Source organism: Stenella coeruleoalba (genome assembly GCF_951394435.1).
Source record: "Stenella coeruleoalba genome assembly, chromosome: 21".
Lineage (NCBI taxonomy): Eukaryota > Metazoa > Chordata > Mammalia > Artiodactyla > Delphinidae > Stenella > Stenella coeruleoalba.
Window position 1 is genome coordinate 1904168 of NC_137167.1, and position 19119 is coordinate 1923286.

At 37.0% G+C, this 19119-nt stretch overlaps 1 protein-coding gene across 9 annotated transcripts in view; it reads right to left on the bottom strand.

The window, feature by feature from the left end:
* Positions 1–19119, bottom strand: part of PSD3 (pleckstrin and Sec7 domain containing 3) — a 669219-nt gene that overhangs the window by 388291 nt on the left and 261809 nt on the right. For 8 of the 9 annotated variants that reach the window (XM_079909126.1, XM_079909122.1, XM_079909125.1 and 5 more), the window contains 4 exons: positions 13613–13807; positions 13427–13507; positions 11353–11465; positions 8747–8805 (listed from right to left, as the gene is read on the bottom strand). In XM_079909126.1, the coding sequence (XP_079765252.1) occupies positions 8747–8805; positions 11353–11465; positions 13427–13507; positions 13613–13807 (448 nt within the window). Of the gene's footprint in view, positions 1–8746; positions 8806–11352; positions 11466–13426; positions 13508–13612; positions 13808–17282; positions 17420–19119 lie in introns of those variants that run through there. The other variant, XM_079909131.1, reaches the window with a different exon arrangement.

Sequence of the window (19119 nt, forward strand, 5' to 3'; positions counted from 1 at the left end):
CCGATGTAGGGAACACGAGTTCCTGCCCTGGTCCGGGAAGATCCCACATGCCGTGGAGCGGCTGGGCCCGTGAGCCATGGCCGCTGAGCCTGCATGTCTGGAGCCTGTGCTCTGCAACGGGAGAGGCCACAACAGTGAGAGGCCCGCGTACCACAAAAAATAAAATAAAAAATAAATAAAATGAAGTCTTTATCATCAAGAAACAGTCCTTATGAGACCTGCATTTTTTTTCTCCTTGTTATACCAAATTGTATCAATTAATTTGAAAGACTGTTATTCAAACAAATACTGTCCACTGAACAAAGTGAACTTTAATCACTGATTTTGTATCTCAACAATTCATAGGTATCAAAGATACAGTATCATGGTTCTATCTTCTTCTTCCTAGTCTATTCTGTTTTCTTTTGAAATTGAATCATGACTTTGGAAAATAGTAGGCCTGCTCTGAAACAAACGCTGGCAGTTGCATGCCAAGGCAGCGTTTTCATAGAACTTTCTTATATTCTGAATTCCTTCCCATTAAATGAATAAAGCATAGAGATTTGAAAAGGCCTCCTTATGCATTAAGAGGCACACAAATTATCCTTTGAAATCAATGCACCATTTCCAATCAAATCTGAGGCGCTCAATAAGTATAAATCTGTAGATCATTATCTTTAAAATCAGGAGGCATTTTTAACCAAATATAAAATGGAAAAGCCACAAAAAGAATTCTATTTGAAATCCCAAAATACCAGGGAGGCCCAAATCTTGACTACTTAGCCAATTAAGGTACCATTATTAATGAGACAAAACATTAATCAAAAAGTTAAAAAAAAAAACCCAAAACTGGGGGTTCACATTCCCAAACAAATTTAAGGCTATTCTCCCAACATCATTATACTGCCATTAACAAATATATTTTCTTACAAAAGAAAGAGTTTTTTTATCCATTTGTTTCCTTTTAGAGAGAAATTCTTTGATGAATTTATCATGTCTGAAAAACGTAACTCGGACACGTTTCACATTTAGAACGTTAGGTAAAAAGATCATCCTCAACATAACCCTACTATGTTTGGGAGAGGGAATAGAAGGTTTCATACACTAAGGGGCAAGAATCTGGAAGAGACAAGTTCTGTAAACTTCTGTAAAGGACCAGATAAGAAATATTTTAGGCTTCACAGGCCATAAGGTCCCTGTGACTACTGAACATCGTCATTTTAGTTTGCAAATGTGTGTGGCCGTGTTCCAATAAAAGTTGGGAAAATCAGCGCGACCATGCTTGTGGGTCACACTTTGCCGGCCCAGTCTATGAGAAAAGGAAAAGGAGCGGCACTGGTACTGAGGACAAACCACAAGTGGGCATGCAAGCAGATTAGGCGTCCTGATGTATTCTGTGCCTTAATTTCAGGTTTTCCCTTTGTTAAAATTGTGGCATTTTTTCCCACCCCAGCAGATAATCAACTCCCAACTTTAGTGGTAACTGACAGCAAAGGAGGAAAGTTAAGAAGAAGAGTTTCATTCTTAACAATGTCACTTAGACACCACACAAACTATAATCTAAAGCTTAGCATAAGTGTGACCAAGTCTTTGCTTTGAGCATGCTTCCCTGACAACTAGGAGAATGGAACCTTCTACCAAGCTCCAGCCAAGACCTGACCCACACTCAGCCCTAAGGGGAAGCTGCTGATAGGGTGGCTATCTCAATTGCACATTCACCAGGAAGCAGCCCACAGCATATACTCTGATGGAAAGGTTGAAGAATGAGCAAAATAATCCTAACATTTTTCATTTTTAATAGTGTAAAGTCTGGAAACTTTGTGGAAAACATGCTTTCAGAGAAACTAAAAGCTCTCATGATCCATTGGTAAAATCTGGCTTCATAAATCTTGAAATATTAAAACACAGCAGGCATACCCTCCCACATGACAACTCCACCTCCTGCAACATGTTACAGTAAGTGCTGAAAAAGCATACTACTGATCTGGTAATTACTTTACTTCTGGAGCTCTGCTAAAAGCTCCTATTTTGCTTTTGTTTTGCATGCATCTCTATCAAATAAGCTTAATTGTGTTCTGCTGCCCTCAGGTGTCCATTTTTTAAATTATACATGAATACATGATTAGTTGGCAAAGCAGGATCCTTTGTAAATTTCCAAACCAGGAAACTATAGCTATAATATTCAAAGTATTCTTTAATAAACCCTAAACATAAGGCTAATGTAAGTGTTAAAAGTTCAACTTTTAGATATATTTGAAGTATTACTGGGATTTTTCCTACCACTTGTGTAACACATTGCCATTGAAAAAGGAGCCAGAAATGGCATAAAGAAAAAATAGATATATGGTAACTGAAAATAATGTTACAACACAGTGCTTCTCAAAGTGTGGTTCAGGGATCCTGTTCAGGGTGTCCATGAGGTCAAACCTATTTTCATAATAATAAAAACGTTTTTCAGTCTCTCACAAGTTACAGTGGAGTTTTCTAGAAGCTACATGACTTGTGATATACTGCAAAAGACAAAATGCAGAAGCAGAGAATCTAGCAGTCTACTATTAAACCAAATATGAAAGAGACTGGCAAAAAATTTTAAATGCTATTCTTTTCACTAAATTTTGTTTAAGTATAATTATTGTTCATAAAAAATATGTTATTCATTTAATTGGCTTCTTAATACTATTTTTTTTTTTTGTGGTACTCGGGCCTCTCACTGTTGTGGCCTCTCCCGTTGCAGAGCACAGGCTCCGGACACGCAGGCTCAGCGGCCATGGCTCACAGGGTCAGCCGCTGCGCAGCATGTGGGATCTTCCCAAACCGGGGCATGAACCTGTGTCCCCTGCATCAGCAGGCGGACTCTCAACCACGGCGCCACCAGGGAAGCCCTCATTAATACTATCTTAAATGATTTAATAAAATGTTTAAATTATCCATTTTAGTTTCTAATATGGTAAATCAGATATAAGTAAAAGCTTTTTGGTGGTCCTCAAAATATTTTAAGAGTATAAAGGAATCCTGAGAACATTGAGAAGTATTTAGTAGCATCTTCTATCACTGCTTCATAGAAAGTAGTTTCTCTAAAATTTGAGAAGATAAAGGAAAGACTGCCCTCATTATCAAATTACAAAGACTAATCTCTACTTCTAACTTGATTGTCTAGACAGGCATTAAAGAAAATAATGGTATTAGAGGTCAGAGGTTTCAGTCACCTTCCTCATCCTCATTTCCCCCTCCCTCCCCAAACTATTTGCAGGAAGAAAGAGCAAAACCTGACTTAACAGAGTTTCATCTGCTTTCCTTTATCACCATCTACAAATGAGCAGTGCAAATGTGAGAAGCTCATAATGGTAAGAAAGAGAAGGGATGAAGTTTCTGAATAATGTATCAATGAGATAATCCGAGGCCCCTAAATGAGCCCCACTGACTCAACTGATAAAAGCTATCCTTGTTGTATTTTATAAGTATGAACTGATTCTAAGAAAAGTAAAACTACCAAAAAAAAAAAAAAGGTGAAAAAAGAAAGAGAAGGGGGTAAGGGCAGGGAGAAAGGAATGGAGGAAAGAAAAAAAGTAAAGGAAGGCTTTCATTTTGAGGAGTCCTGGAAGCCAAGAAAATCCACCAGTGCATGATTAATTCTGACATGCTTAAATAAGGATTCCTATTAAAATCTCAGCAGTTGCCAATTTGACAGTGATGAGAGTCTGGTGGAGTCACTGTGGCTGGGGAGCCCCCACGAGGTGAAAGAAAGACTCCACATCAGGGAGGTGGAAAAGAGGACTCCAAGGGAAGGAGGCTTATGGAAATAAATACCACCCACAGCTGGAAATCAGATAGAAAAAGAATTCAGAGCCAGGGCTGGCTCTCCTGGAAGAGGACACTGAGGAAATGGGGTAGCATGGACTCGAAGAGGAGTCCACAGAGAAGACAGCTCTGCAGGAGAGAGGGACAGCAGAAGCAAAACGCACTCACAGCGGATGCCAGTTACAATGATGACGGCCGCAGAAACCCACAGAGAATCCCTGAGTTATTAAACCCACAGAGAATCCCTTAGTTATTAAATAATCCCTAGCAACCTCATGGAGATCTGTGCTGCTTTTAAGGGTGGAAATATAAGATAGCACAATATGAAAAGTAAAAGCATTAAAAGTCTTTAATCACAATTCTTACAACAGGCATTTTCCACTTCTGATAATAAACCAAATATTTTACCCACCATTCAAAATTCTAGGATCCTAGAAAGCCAATCTACGAATTAGAAACTCACAATTATCAATGCAGTTTACAGATTGAAAAATAATGAATTCCTATGACCTATCTCAAACTGAACTACACACTACACACACCTTCTTAACATTATTCTGTTACAAAACCTATACTTTATTCCTTGACTTCTTTCTTCCCCCTACCAGTATGGTATACTTGCCTTGGTTTTACCCCTTATCCAACCTATAACCTAACACCAAAAAGAGCCAGTAAGGTCCTGCCTCACACAACAAAGCCAGACTACTGAAGATGATGCATGCCAAGTATCCCAAGGACAGAGCATCTGCAGGATGCCCAGCCCGAGACAGGAAGCCACCACTCCAGAGAAACCACACCCTACACACTACACCCCATGCACAGGGTGGGCTGGCTCTGTCAATGCTAGAAAGCGGAGACACACCTCAGATAAAACTGCTGCTAAAAATCCCAGGCCTCAGTGTTAAAGGGTAGATTCTGTCACAAAATCTTGACTTAAAATAATGCCCTGGCTACTGCCTCTGACCATGGCCTGACCTGGGCAGCACCATCTTGTGGATCTCTTCCAACTTTTAGCTGTGACACTGGCCAACTACTGTGCCCCTATCCACCCCAGTCTCTGCTGCAACTCAGTTCTATTTCTAAAACTTCCTCCCATCTCAGGATCCAGTCCTGGTAAGAAGCTCCTGACTACTGTCTTGGCCCTGCTACCTGTCTTCAGCCTCAGCCTCAGATTCAGGAGGCTGAAGCTCGACTAGGACTGAAGTACAAGAGAGCTACTTTTAGTTAACAGAGCACATCTGAAGATAAGTCCAGAAAAGGAACAGGTTTGAGTTTATTCTAAAATGATAAATCATTTTATTCATGCCTTTCCAATAAAATACAAGGCTTTAAAAAAAAGTTTCAACTCTTTCCTTGTTGATAGTTACAATATTCAATACACCTTAGTTCCAACATAGCAAGAGAAAAATAAACCTTAGGGTTTGTTTTGATAGATATTGATCTGTATGTGCAAAAGTCTAACTTACATATAGATTTCAGATATGAAGAGGCATTTTAAAAATAAGAGATCACTTAGCAAATGTGACCACAATTATAAAATACTTATTTAATCTGAGTAAACCACTTGCAGAAAAGTAAAAGCAAGTCCATACTATTGCTAAAATAATGATAACTAATGATAAATCATTCGTATTTTTTAAAGTAAGTTCAGAAGGGAATCACCATTCTTAGCTCCAGTAAAATGACTAAAACATCTGAGCCCACTTAGTGAAGGGTGTGTAATTAAGAGAACCCCCGTGCTTTTCCACCACAGCACCTTAGTTACCTACCACCACCTCTGCAGTTAACCTAAGGGAGGTTAGCCTCACCAGCCCTACCAGAGTGAGATATGGCCTCTGATCCTTACCCAGATGGCAGGGAACTTGGAATGGAGTGTACATGCTACAAGTGTTTCTTTTTTTTTTTTTTTTTCGGTTTGCGGGCCTCTCACTGTTGTGGCCTCTCCCATTGCGGAGCACAGGCTCCGGACACGCAGGCTCAGCGGCCATGGCTCACGGGCCCAGCCGCTCCGCGGCATGTGGGATCTTCCCAGACAGGGGCACAAACCCGCGTCCCCTGCATCGGCAGGCGGACTCTCAACCACTGCACCACCAGGGAAGCCCTACAAGTGTTTCTTTAACGACAGAATAAATTAGAAAAAAGGAAGCTAGAAAGACATTCCAACATATGACACTGTATTAGACTCACTATATTAGTATACCTTCTACCATTCTATTACTAAGATTAGCAGGAAGAACAAAGGCCCATTCCAGTGCATTTTCAACACATCATTCCTAAGCACAGGAAGATTCACAAAGAACAGCTGTAAGAAGTGAACCTCCCAGGTTATACCTCCCCCACTGAAAGCATGAGGAAGGGATGAGCTTGTCTCAGCACTTCTTAGAAATGTCATGCTGTTGTACTGCTATTATGACACAATGGTAGGGAAGAAAAGGGAAGTGGTTTATTGGTTCATTTCCCAAGAGGATTACTCTGGCTTTGGACTAAGTAATGAGAGGGGATGACCTAGGCAGCACAGCATAAGGAGAAGGTGAAAAGGGGAAGATGCTAGAAATAATTCACTGTATACTCTTCATGAATGATTCACTTTCAATAAGTCAGACACTGTAACATAATTCAGGCAATCATAATGCAAGAGAAGTTATATCCAGAATTATGAATTAAAAACTTACCACCTAGAAGGAAAATTTATTTTTTAAATGAATCCAGAGGAGGAAAAGAAGAGAAACACATTTTCACACAGTTAGTTTTTATGATAGCTAGTATACTTTCAACAGACTTGAAACAGCATGCACTGTATATAAGAATAAAAAAGTCTAATATACAAAACTTAAACAACAGACAATCTGAAGTATGTAGCACACATTTTTAAAAACAAACCTAAGAACTAATAATCAATAACAACATGATTTTGAAGGCGATACAGAGAGATTTACTTGCATTCATAATTTTCTCCCTCATATGTAATTCTGCCACTGTAGCCAGTTGTTATTATGTACGATTGGCATAAATCAAGATAATATTAAACTGTTCATTTATATAAACTGTCTCTTATATCCTAGTTGCCAAAAAGAAGTGCGACGCATCATTTAATCTCCTTTCAATTCCTCAAGTGTGGAAGACAAAAGCAAATCCAAGATCTGTGGTTCTGAACCTGTGTACAAGAGGCCCTGGGGTGCCCATGGCTTGTCTGGACATCAAGCATGCGGAGTTATCTGAATAAATAACAAACTTCACACCTTTACTTACTGCTATACTTGAAATTATTGTGATTAATAAGACACATGCTTATTTGAAAGTATTATTAAAGCAATATTAGCTTTTTAAAAAGCAATCCAGCTTTTAATAGAAATAAATCCCCACAAATCTAGCAACTTCCATAGAAGTACTATGACATCCCTAACCTTTAAATAAGAATCGAACTATTACTGGATTCTCTTTTTCATTATTATATATTTTCTCAGTCAAAAGAGAGTAAATGCACAACTATCATATGTGGATGGGACCTCAAGATATCCAATGTGAAGAAGATTCCTCATGCTGGGACGCATTGGCTTGGATTAATGTTTGTATGTGGACAAGCATAATCAAAAGTGTTTCCTTCAGCTGATAGTTAGGTTAAGAAATTGAGTGGGAGGAAAAGAAGGGGACAGAGTTGCAGCTGTTATCACAAGATGAACAGAAAAGAAAGCAATGAAAACGTGCTTCACTGTTAACAGGAAAACAGAGGTTAGGACAGTACACTGATTGGTCATCCCCATATCAAGTTGAATGAATATTAGACTCTAACACTCATTTCAAGGCTCACACTGTGGGAATCCCAGTACCTTCATTTCCACAAGACATATTATCCACGAATGTCCCCTGAGAACATCTACATTTTCAGTCTATATAATCTCAGGACACAAGTTACATATGCCTACAAGTCACTAACGTGTTCTAAATTCACCTCCTGCAAACTGCAGAAGGAATTTCCTAGTTGAGTATTGTGAGATTTGTGAAGACGATGTTGAAATTATGATTCTATCACTGTATCTTCTCCTTCACTTTCTTGACAGTAGAACCGTTCTTCCCCCCCCCCTCAGTCCATCTTAATGACCCCATACAGCTCCATTTTGCCTCTCTTAAAGAGGAGCACCATGTTTAAAATAAGGTGTGACCTTTTGGAATAGTAGTAGAACAAATTAGGACCAATATCTAAGTTTTAGTTCTTTTAATGTGGTTTCTTAATTGGAAGATAAATCATATATCAAATCAAGGGATGATCTAGACTCTTTAATTATAAGAAACATGATTTTCTCTTCAAAATAAATGGACCTGGGACTATGAAATAATTTTTGTGCTAAGTACATGTTGATCTATATTTAACTAAAACATTTTCTCTAATATGAACAGTTCAAGTAAATGCTAAAATTCCACTTCTATGAAAGGTGAAAGTTTACATATAATTCTAAATTCTATAAGTTCATCCTATACTTTAAATAGAAGATGAGACAGTAGATTACCTTGATATTTCAACTAGCAAGAGACCAGGTAAGTTGAGGAGTGTAAAGAAGTCTGAGTTTTAAGACTTACTACTATATTTAGTGAAAACATAGTTGACACTTTCAGATTTAACTTATATCCTCTTTCCACTATTCTATATCAACCCTAGTAGCTAACCAAAAAACAAAACAAAAACAAAAAACATAAGTAAAAGCTCTGTCTCTGCCACCTAGTGGAGAAAGAAGATACAAGAACACACATTACAGCTAGAACAACTCCAGACGTGTAGGCATACGGAATTCACTTAAAATTATGTTCAGTGCTAGCATGTAGAATAAGTTATTTCTTTTTCCAAAGGTTTATGTTTACCTACCTGCCATGTAGAGAATGAGGTAAAGGGAGGCAGAGGATAAACACAAAAGCAAAGATAAGCCCAAAATATTTTGGAGCTCTGTAAGACAGCTCTTCACACACCTACACTTACATGGCCATGGAGATCTGTGTTAAGAAGCATCATTGCACAGGTGAGGCAATGGACTCCATCTAACAAAAGAGACAAGGACAGAAAGCATTAATTCACTATTTCCTATTGGACTCCTCAGTATCATTAAAATAGCATACCTATGCTTAATTAAGAACCTATGAAAACACAATACTGTGGCTAGGCAAAATTAATCATATTCATTTGGGGAAACACAAAATAGATAAAGAAAAAGTTATTAAAATGATCTCAATGCACAGATTTGGACTCTACTGGTGATGAAGTAAATTATTCCTACCTCTGGAGGACAATTCGATAGTATATATCTAAAACTTTGAAACAGTGTCCTTTGACACAGCAAACCTACTTCTAGGGCTTTATACTAATGAAATAAGGAGCTACCCCAAACACAAGGATACCTAAAGAAAGACTGCTTACAATGGGGAATGAGTAAATATAACCCACCTAAAACACAATTCTGTTATGTTGAAGTCATTAAAAATGTGGTCCAAGTATACATGTTGAAATGGAAAGATATTTTACAATAAAGTATTACATGAAAAACACACTATATGCAGTATGATTCTATTTAAATATAATACATCTAGAATGATATATAATGTAATATTAAGAGATTATTATCTCTTGATAGTAAAATTATAATTTTTATCTTTTTTATTTAAAGTTTCTCAATTTTCTATAAGATATACAAATGAAAATAAATTATTTAATACTGTTACTTTTTTATTTTCTGGGAAGAAAGTGAATTAGGAAAGAAGCAAAAGTTAAAGAAAACCAAGATTTGCATCTTCCAATGTTTACTCTTTGGGTATTAGTTCTCTGGCTAAAAATATATAGACAGAAATAGTTATCCTTTTTCTTGCCATGCTTTAAAGGCAACATTTAGGTTGACTGGTCCAGGATGCTATGGATCAGACAAAAGTGAAATACTGAAATAATCACTGAAGATTTAAAATTAATATTTAGGGGAAAAACGTTACCCAAACCAGCAAAGTCATTTCACACTTATATGGAAACATCACTTTCTCTTCTTACTTTACAAAGGAAAAGAAAAAGCACTAAGAGTTAAGCTTCTTACTTCCAAACCTTAGGATTAGTTCTCCTTATTCTCTCCCTGCAATTCTCAATCCAAGTAAAGTAGACAATAGCAGTTGCAGATGCAGAAAAATCTTATTAATTTATACTAAATGTACAAAAAAGCTTGTCCCACTACTGAATTCATGAATTAAAGATAGCTTATCTTCCAAACTATGCCTCTGAGTAGGTGATTTCTCTAAGTGGACTATCTCTAAGTAGATGCTACTAAATGCTTAAAAGGGTATGTATTCCAGTATTCTAAATACATATAAAACAAATTCCTGAATGTATTTCTAAAACTCAGCAGCTAACTCTCAAATATCCTTATCAACAGCCAATTGAGTACACAAATCCGTAGCCCTTGTTTCACTTAGTAATGTCAGTGTCTTCTTAGATTTGAAGAAGGTTCTAATAAAAACAATCCACTTCTATACCTTTCTTTCTCCAGTCAAGGCCGACAGTGATACAGACAGTGAATAAATGGTCTACATATAGTCAAAGGAATAAAGACAGTTCCTATTTTACGGATAGGAATGTGACTTTAACAATCAGTTAATTTAGCTACAGCCTTCAGGGCAGAGGCAGCAGGAGCAATCACTTTAGTCAATATAAAGTACACTGACACAATGGTAATTGGCAATACGGAAGCTAAGAGATAATTATAATTTCTAGTGCATCTAGTCTCAGTGATTTATTCCAGAACTTGTAAGTTTATGAAAGATACTCCAATTGTAAGTGAAAATGCTTGACTTCAAACCCTGAAAACTTTGCTTTATTATAAGAATTGAAACGGAGAAATGACCTATCTTCATAAGGTATATCAAAAATTAAATAGTTTAAAGTTGCTTTTTAAAATAGTAAATACAAATATAGACCATTAAAATCATAAACCAGAGTCAGTGGTCAGTGCTGTAATAATGAATGTCCAAAAAAAGCACCAGAGACACACCACAACCTCCAGTGAGATTTGCAGATGTTTCCAAAACTAACCATAAAACTATACATGCCCTTCATCAAGAAGCTTAGAGATCAGGTGTATAGGAAGGAGAAAGAAGAAAACTAGCATTTCACTTATTACAATGTACACTGACATAAAATCTCAGTGACAAACCATGAGCAATTTAAAGAAAGTATACTGTCATACTATGGAACTGGAAAATGGAGTAAAAGTAACTAAAACAAGAGTAAAGAATATCATGCAGTCATTAAACATCATGGCTTTTAAAGAATATTTGATAACATGAGAAAATGCTCACAATGAAAGGGAAAGACAGTAGGAAACAAAACTCTGTAATGATTCCAATTTGACATAAAATATTGTACAAATAGACTAGAAGGAAGTAAATCAAACTGTTAGTAACAGTTATCTCTAGGTAATTAGAGATAACTAGGTGATTTTCATTTTCTTCTGCATAAGTTTCCATATTTTCCATAATAAAATGTAACCTTCACACATTGAGGAAAATAGCCCTTGTTATAAGAAAGAAATTCAAGCATTTCCATCAGATTACCTTGTGAAGCAATGGTATCTGGGTTACAATAAAAATATCTATTGGAGAAGTGTACTAAAATTCTCTCTCGTTCTTGGGTTTCTCCCACAAGAGAAAATGCTTTAAAGAAATACCTAAAAAAGAATTAAGGGGGAAAAGGTGAATTTTTAGAAAATGTTACCATACTCTCTATGTTTGACAGTTAAAAGTTAATTCATTTAAACATAAGAAATTAACAATACAATGTAAGACATTCTATATTTTTAAAAAATCACTTACTAGATGGCCATTCAATATAAATTTATATTGATGTTTATATTATAGGAACTGTCAATATAAAAGATGACAGAGCAATAACATGGTGGCCAATACATCAAAAAAAGCCTTGGGAAGGTGGATGATTTCCATATATGTTAAGTGTCAAGTAGCCATTTTAAAAGATCAGTCAGATAAAAACTAAAGAACACAAGTCTGGATGCATAACCATGTAGGCTATGTTTTAAACTTTTTTTTTTTTTTTAATTTTTTGGCCATGCCACGCGGCATGTGGATCTTAGCTCCCCAACCAGGGATCAAACCCACGCCCCCTGCACTGGCAGTGCGGAGTCTTAACCACTGAACCGCCAAGGAAGTCCCCTGTAGACTATGTTTTAAAGCTTGACAAAGATCACAGGTTTTTGTCATTTTGTTACTTGACTGTAATCACCACCGACCCACTATTAAAATTACAATTATATTGTCTTATGCACAGTAGATTTCTTTTTTATTATTATTCAAACAGAAAGTTGCAAAAATTATAATGATCCTCATCAGTTCACTCAGTTCCATGTTATTTTTTTTTTCATCTTGAACTTTTGTTAGCACTTTTAGGAATTCATCAGTTTTCCATTAGCACAGTAGATTTCTGTTAATTTTATTTTGCCTATTATCACCACCATATATTATTAACTTGCTACATGAGGAAGAAATTGGAAAATAAAACCCTAATTTATTTCTTAAATTAGGAATACCAATCTAGATCAGAGTCACTGAGAGTACTGTCTATTATAGATGTATCCAGGACCCTCACTTGACAAAGTAGATGCATTTACCTAAACATGAGATGGGAAGGAAAAAATCATTTAAAATGCCCTAAGAAATCTTACTTTTGAAAGAAACATACAATAAAACATATTTCAATGATGAAAGTGTTGCTGTCTTCCTTATCTGTAGTTAATCTAAATTATGTTGATCTAACTTTAATTTTTCTTAACTTTTTTTAATAAACCATATGAGAGAGTAAAGCAAAAATACAGATCCCTCCCCCACCCTTACCTGTTTTCATTGACAAACCTATGAGTACCCTTGATTCACGCAAAGAGCCAGAGACTAACTCACTGCTGTGCATTCTAACGGAACATCCTCCCTTCACCTCCCAGGCCTCAGTTTCCTGATTTGTAACACTAGAGCATTACACAAGATGATCTCAGAATTCCTCCAGGCTGTGACACGTTATAAAGTTTATAAGATTAAATGCTTACTGGGTTTTACCTTCAGCTGCACTTAGAAATTTATACTATGGTATCGTGTGAGACATGAGGGTCAGTGTGTTTCCAACACCTTCACTTGAACAGATCAGCAAAAAGTGCTACTGTCTGAAACAGTTTTACAGATACTTTCTGCTGATTATTATGTTGATATTCATTTTTATCCCATTCATTAGTTAATTCCAAAGTACTGTCTTAAAGGGCTATTTGGCTATTGTAAAAAATGATTAGGGAAAATCTAATTCTACAGTCTGTAAACTGTGCCTTTTTAAGGCATTCAAAAACCAGATTCCCACAGATTCCATTTCTCCAAGACTTACTTTGCCACCATTCTTTACTAGGTCGTCTATTTGGTGCAGGATATGAATTCATGTGTGATTTCATAAAAACAATATATTTTTCCCACTTTCCACCATGTTTAATATCTGTAATACAATCTGAGCTAAGATCACAAAGTAACTGTGGGTTTAAAAAAATAAAAATCAGATTTTAGCTTCAGCACATTATTTTCTCTTCTCAGAATTAATTATTTAGAAGCAAAGAAGAACAGAAGTGATGTTTAATCATACCTGAGAGACTGATCCAGTGTCATTCCTGTAAAATCAAAAAACTTCAAATATTCTTCCGCAACTAGTTTGCTAAATTCATTGCTATAAGAAAACAGAATAGACTTGGTTATTAAAATTGAAGCCATCAGAACACACACATACCCCTACAAGGATACACTCAGACACCATCCTTGGAATGGGACATACTTCTTGCCTAGGTGCTTTGCCACATCCGATCTTTTGAATCTGTCTAGTTGATAAAGACGTTTGGCCAACCTTTTGGCTGCTTCTACGTTGCTGCTGGTACCATTACTGAGACTTCCTGAGGTTTCCTTTTCCAGAATTTCAGTACTCCCCATTTCAGAATGAGCCTCTAGCAGTGTTGTTTTCATCCCAGCATTGCTGTGAGAATTGAAAAAGAAGGAAACAAAAGAACAGAAAAGATTGTTCTTGTGTGGCAAAAAGCAAAGTAGCTAATGAAATGATCACAATATTGTAGAACAAATGAAAAAACTATTTTAAATGATAGCATCTTATGCTTAATTATTCATAAAAATATTTTCAGTTGCTATATTTTAACATACTAGAGAAGTGATTACTTAAACCCTAGATGAGCAGTTCTCAAACCTTTTTGTCTCAGGACGTTTATATTCTTGAAAGTATAGAGAACTCCAAAGACCTCTATGTATGTAGGTTATATCTAGTGATATTCACTGCATGAGTAATTAAAACAGAAAAATTTAAATATTCATTTAAAAATAATAAATCCATTTCATGAATATAAATAATACATTTTTATTAAAAAGAACTATATTTTCCAAAACAATAACATAATATTTAATGAGACAAGCAACAGTGATTTACATCTTTTACAAATTTCTTTAATGCCTGGCACACTAGAAGACAGCTGGATTCTCACAGCCATTTCTACATTCACTCAGTAATAATACATCATTTTGGTTGAAAGCATTAAGAAAATCTGGCCTCACAGAAATATTTAGTTAGAAAAATAGGGAGCATTTTAATATCCTTAATTGTGGATATTCTTTTTTCATATGATGATGCCAAAATAAAACAAGTGGTAGTCTCTTAAAAGTCAGCTGCAATATAGAATCTAAACTTGTATCAATGAACTTTTTGTACTCATATTAAAAACGTCTCACATGGGCTTCCCTGGTGGCACAGCGGTTGAGAGTCTGCCTGCCAATGCAGGGGACACGGGTTCGAGCCCTGGTCTGGGAGGATCCCACATGCTGCAGAGCAACTGGGCCCGTGAGCCACAACTACTGAGCCTGCACATCTGGAGCTTGTGCTCCACAACAAGAGAGGCCGCGACAGTGAGAGGCCCGCGCACCGCGATGAAGAGTGGCCCCCACTCGCCGCAACTAGAGAGAGCCTGCGTGCAGCAATGAAGACCCACCACAGCCAAAAATAAATAAATAAATAAATTAATTAATTAAAAAAAAAAAAGTCTCACACTTTGAATGCATCTTACCCAGGCATGATTCTGCCACATGAACTGGTCACTTGCAAAATACCTGTTGACACATTTTATTATTTTAAAAAATAACATTTATTAATGTCACCACTAATATCCTCAGAAAAGTCTTTAAGTACTGGGAAGCTGCCAAACTTTTGGTGGTAGATACAAGTTTTCCAAAATTCTAATTTTGATTGAAACTTAAGTATTACCATTGGCAACAAAAATTGATGATTGTTTTCCTTAAAGTAATTAAGTAACTCTATTTTCAAGAAAATGTTTGCCAAAACCACAGTTTGTCAGACTTTGAAGGAAAATGGCATTTCCATGAAAAAAGCAACTAGTTTATAGCTCACAACTCAAACTACATGAGTGCTGTTCCTAGACAGCGCTTCATGCATATTTTCCATTTCATTGCATGTGAAATTAAAAAGGCAGGTACCCAAGTGTTGAAAAGCAATTAATTGGTACTGCTTTATCAAGGACATCTTTAGGTGAAACTGCTCTTTATTTTTATTTTGAATGCATGGCAATGAAGAATGTAACAACTAGAACAGTTTGGTGTTACCTTGATTTGTGCTAAGGCCCCCACCATTGCTTTTGTACCATCAGTGTGTATCAACACAGTGAAAAAGGAAAACAATGCTGCACTGTTATTAAAAAAATAATTTTGACCTCACAAACCCATTGAAAGGGTCTCAGGAAGCCGCACAACCACACTGTGAGAACCTCTGCTCTAGCCAGGTGCTGCAGCATGCATCTGTAACACTAAAACCAATAACACTGTGATTTCCAGACCTTCCTTTGGACTTCTAACAGAACAAGGCTATGTTCATGGTAAACTACTTGTGCTTAAGTAGTCTTCCAACACACTTACTGTAGACTGTAAAGCAGACATAGAATTTTTCTGCAATGAACCAGAGAGTAAATATTTCAGACTTGCAGGCCACATAAGGACCCTGGTCACACAGGCTTCTTTGTTTTTGTTGTTTTTTCACAACCTTTAAAAATGTAAAAGCCATTCCAGGCTACACTGAATCCTAGTCTGCAGGCCCTTGCCCTATCCCATAGCTCTTTAACTTGGCCTGAATTGTAAGTAGAGAACAATTTATTGTCTAAACGAGGACACTCTGAAAAGGAAACAGGGATGATAAAATCATTAAATATGTAGTTATAATTGTTACAAGGTAAAAAAAAAAAAAGCATTACCAATAAAAAAAATAGTTGTAAACTTATAAAAATCATTACAGCAAAGTGAAGACATTTTTAAACAGAACTGCTTAATCTCTATTTTGTCACTTGTTCTACCTAACTTACAATTTCCCATTTCCCACTGATCCACCAACTAAGTGGTAGCCTGGCAGCTTCACTATCACTCAGTGCAGCTGGGCTACTGCACAACCAGCTGGTGCACCAAGGAGCGCCTGGGGGCTGCAGAGTCCCCAGAGTCCCCAACCACTGCCAGACTCTAGCAGCCCCTCTCCAAGCTCACTTATCAGCAAGCACTGCACAAGCTATCTCTGAAAGGAGCTTTAAGGGGAGGGAAAAGGGAGAGAGAGTATCCCACATAGTCTTTTAGACTCAACTATGTGAAATTTCTGTTCAATGCACATGTCAACTCACGCATTCCAGATGAGACTGTGGAGAAGCGGGAAGTACAAAGTGGAGGGTTACAAACCCATGCTGACTTATTCTACTGCAACTATTAATGATAATACTTCATTTTTTTAAAGTCAAAGCCAAATGCTAAACCATAGTCAACACCAAGACAACAGACACAAACCGGAACTGACGCAGGCAAACCAAGATGTTTGGTAAGCCTCCCTAAGCAATCAGCCACCTTAAACAATTTTCCAAAAGAAATACCCACCAATTAAAATAAATTGCTTCATTATGATGAATTCTTCACGTAAATACATTTAAATTTTTTTCATCTTAAACTTTACTTTATAAAGTTCACATTACCAGCCAGTTTTGTGAAATTTACGCTATCAGAAAACTGAATATTTAATTTTTATATACAGCAAACCTGTAAGTAAATTCATAGAGGACACTTCTTTTAAAGGTCAGCTCACACTTTTGTGTTTTCCTAAATAAGTGGTGAAAATGTAAAATATTTACTCTAAGAACTAGTTGAGTTACAGTCAAGTAGTTTTTATAATTATGAAAAGAAAATCCCTGGAGTTGTGCTCCCGCGCATTCTCTTACTCTGCATATTAGCTATTGTGTAGAAAAAACAATGTCAAAGAAAGGATTTTCTTCTCAATTAAACTGCTACTTAGCATTGTTCACTTCTCAGGGCAAATTCACGGCATGTATTTAATCACTCCATAAAAAAAAGTAATTGTACCACATACATAGTACTGCAAAGATGTTGTTCAAATACAACAGACTTACCCTAACGACATTGTATTTTTTAAATGCGGTATTGATTCCTATTCCTTATGTTTCTCATTCCGCATGTTTGCTGCCTCTTTCTCCTATCCTGCCCAGTCTATTTCACCTCATTTTCCTCACATTCACCAGAAGGAGGTAATTTAAAAATGTGTATGGATCAGACTTCTCTGGATCGTCTTGAGAAAACCTTCAGTAAAAAGGAAAATAAGGAATAAAATGAAGATAAATACTTCCATTCCTAGATGGCTTCATCCTGCCCCATTCACAATTTATGAAAGAACATGAACAAGAACAGAGATTGCCCCTTTTAAGTCAGAAAGCCTGGCGGTATGATGGCAATACCAACTCACCAGCAGTACGACAGACACCAAGAACCCATATCTTGGAGCAAAGGGTGCGCCTGGGCCATGCTTCCTCTCACAAGCCCCTTCCCAGGACTCTTCATCCCCCATCTCCACTGTCTGCTGGTCCACTAGGGCTTCCAAGGACCTGGCTCCCTGTGAGGTCATTTGACTATGACCTCACACTCTCGCAAGTGTTTACTCTTGGGGTTTCTGTATGTTTTTACAGTACTAATAAAAACAGAAGCCATAACACAGGGTCCACTGTATACCAAGATCATACACAACAATGGCAGCCCTGCCTTGTTCACACTTGATAAAGCAAACTGGATGACCCCTCTCAGCAGGAGGGACACCCCCGTTTTGTTTCCTGGAATACACAAGACATTGTCCATCTAGTCTGCTGAGTGTTAGATGCTTCCAATAGTTTGAATTTTCCCTTCTTTTCTACAGTTCCGCTTTTCTTCTTGATCAAGTAACTTAAATCTCCTAAGGTGAAATCCTTACCAGTCACTTAAATATAGAAGAGACTTCCCAAAAGCTTCTCCCTGTGATATATATAAATGCTTCACTAAGGCCTATACCTCACACCTCCAAACATATGTGGTTACACTCTATCATCAATATCATCAAAAGAAGGATCAGATCACTGAGTCTGACCACCAAGTCTTTTCATAACCTTTTTATCATACTGATTACTGCGTTTTCCAAAAAAAATTAATAGGATACCCAGTTAAATCAGAATTTCAAATAAACAAAAAACAGTTTTTAGTGAAAGTATGTCTCAAAAATTGCATGGGGCATACTGACACTAAAAAAATTATTCACTATTTATCTAAAATTCAAATTTAACTGGGCATCCTGACTTTATCTGGTAACCCTATCTCCCGAATGCTTGTTCTCGATCAGACTCCTTCTGGGTTTGTTTCAACTTGTTTCTGTGATTTAATTTTTATTCCTACTATTTTTCTATTGTCTTATCAAGATCTTCTCTCAATTGACTACGATCTGCTGATTCTTCCCTAATGTCCTTCAAATACAAAAGGAAAACCCTCTTTTCTCTGTATTTTCACCCTTCCTTCCCAGCCTGCATACTGCCACCATGGATGTGATAAAACGTCTCCTTCACAAATATCCTACACAAGGTAAAAGCCCATGCTCTGCCGCATGTCGTTAAGGCCCTTCACAAGCCAACCCCAACTGCCCGTTTAGACTGGTCACCTCCATCGTCTTCATGCTTGGGCTGCACAGAGATGTAAGCTGTGCTCTTACACCGCTTTCCCACGTCCTTCCCTTTGCTGCTCCTGTCACCCCCACCCTAAAATCCTGGGGTTCCCCAAAATTCTGCAAACTCAATGATCCTACAAGAACCCAAGTGAAATAACAGCTTTTCTAAGACTCGTACTCCAACCCCCCCGGCTGCATTCTCAGAGCACCTGGATATTACAGCTCTGCTTTTTTAAAGTCCCACCTCTCTCACCTACCACTATCTTAAA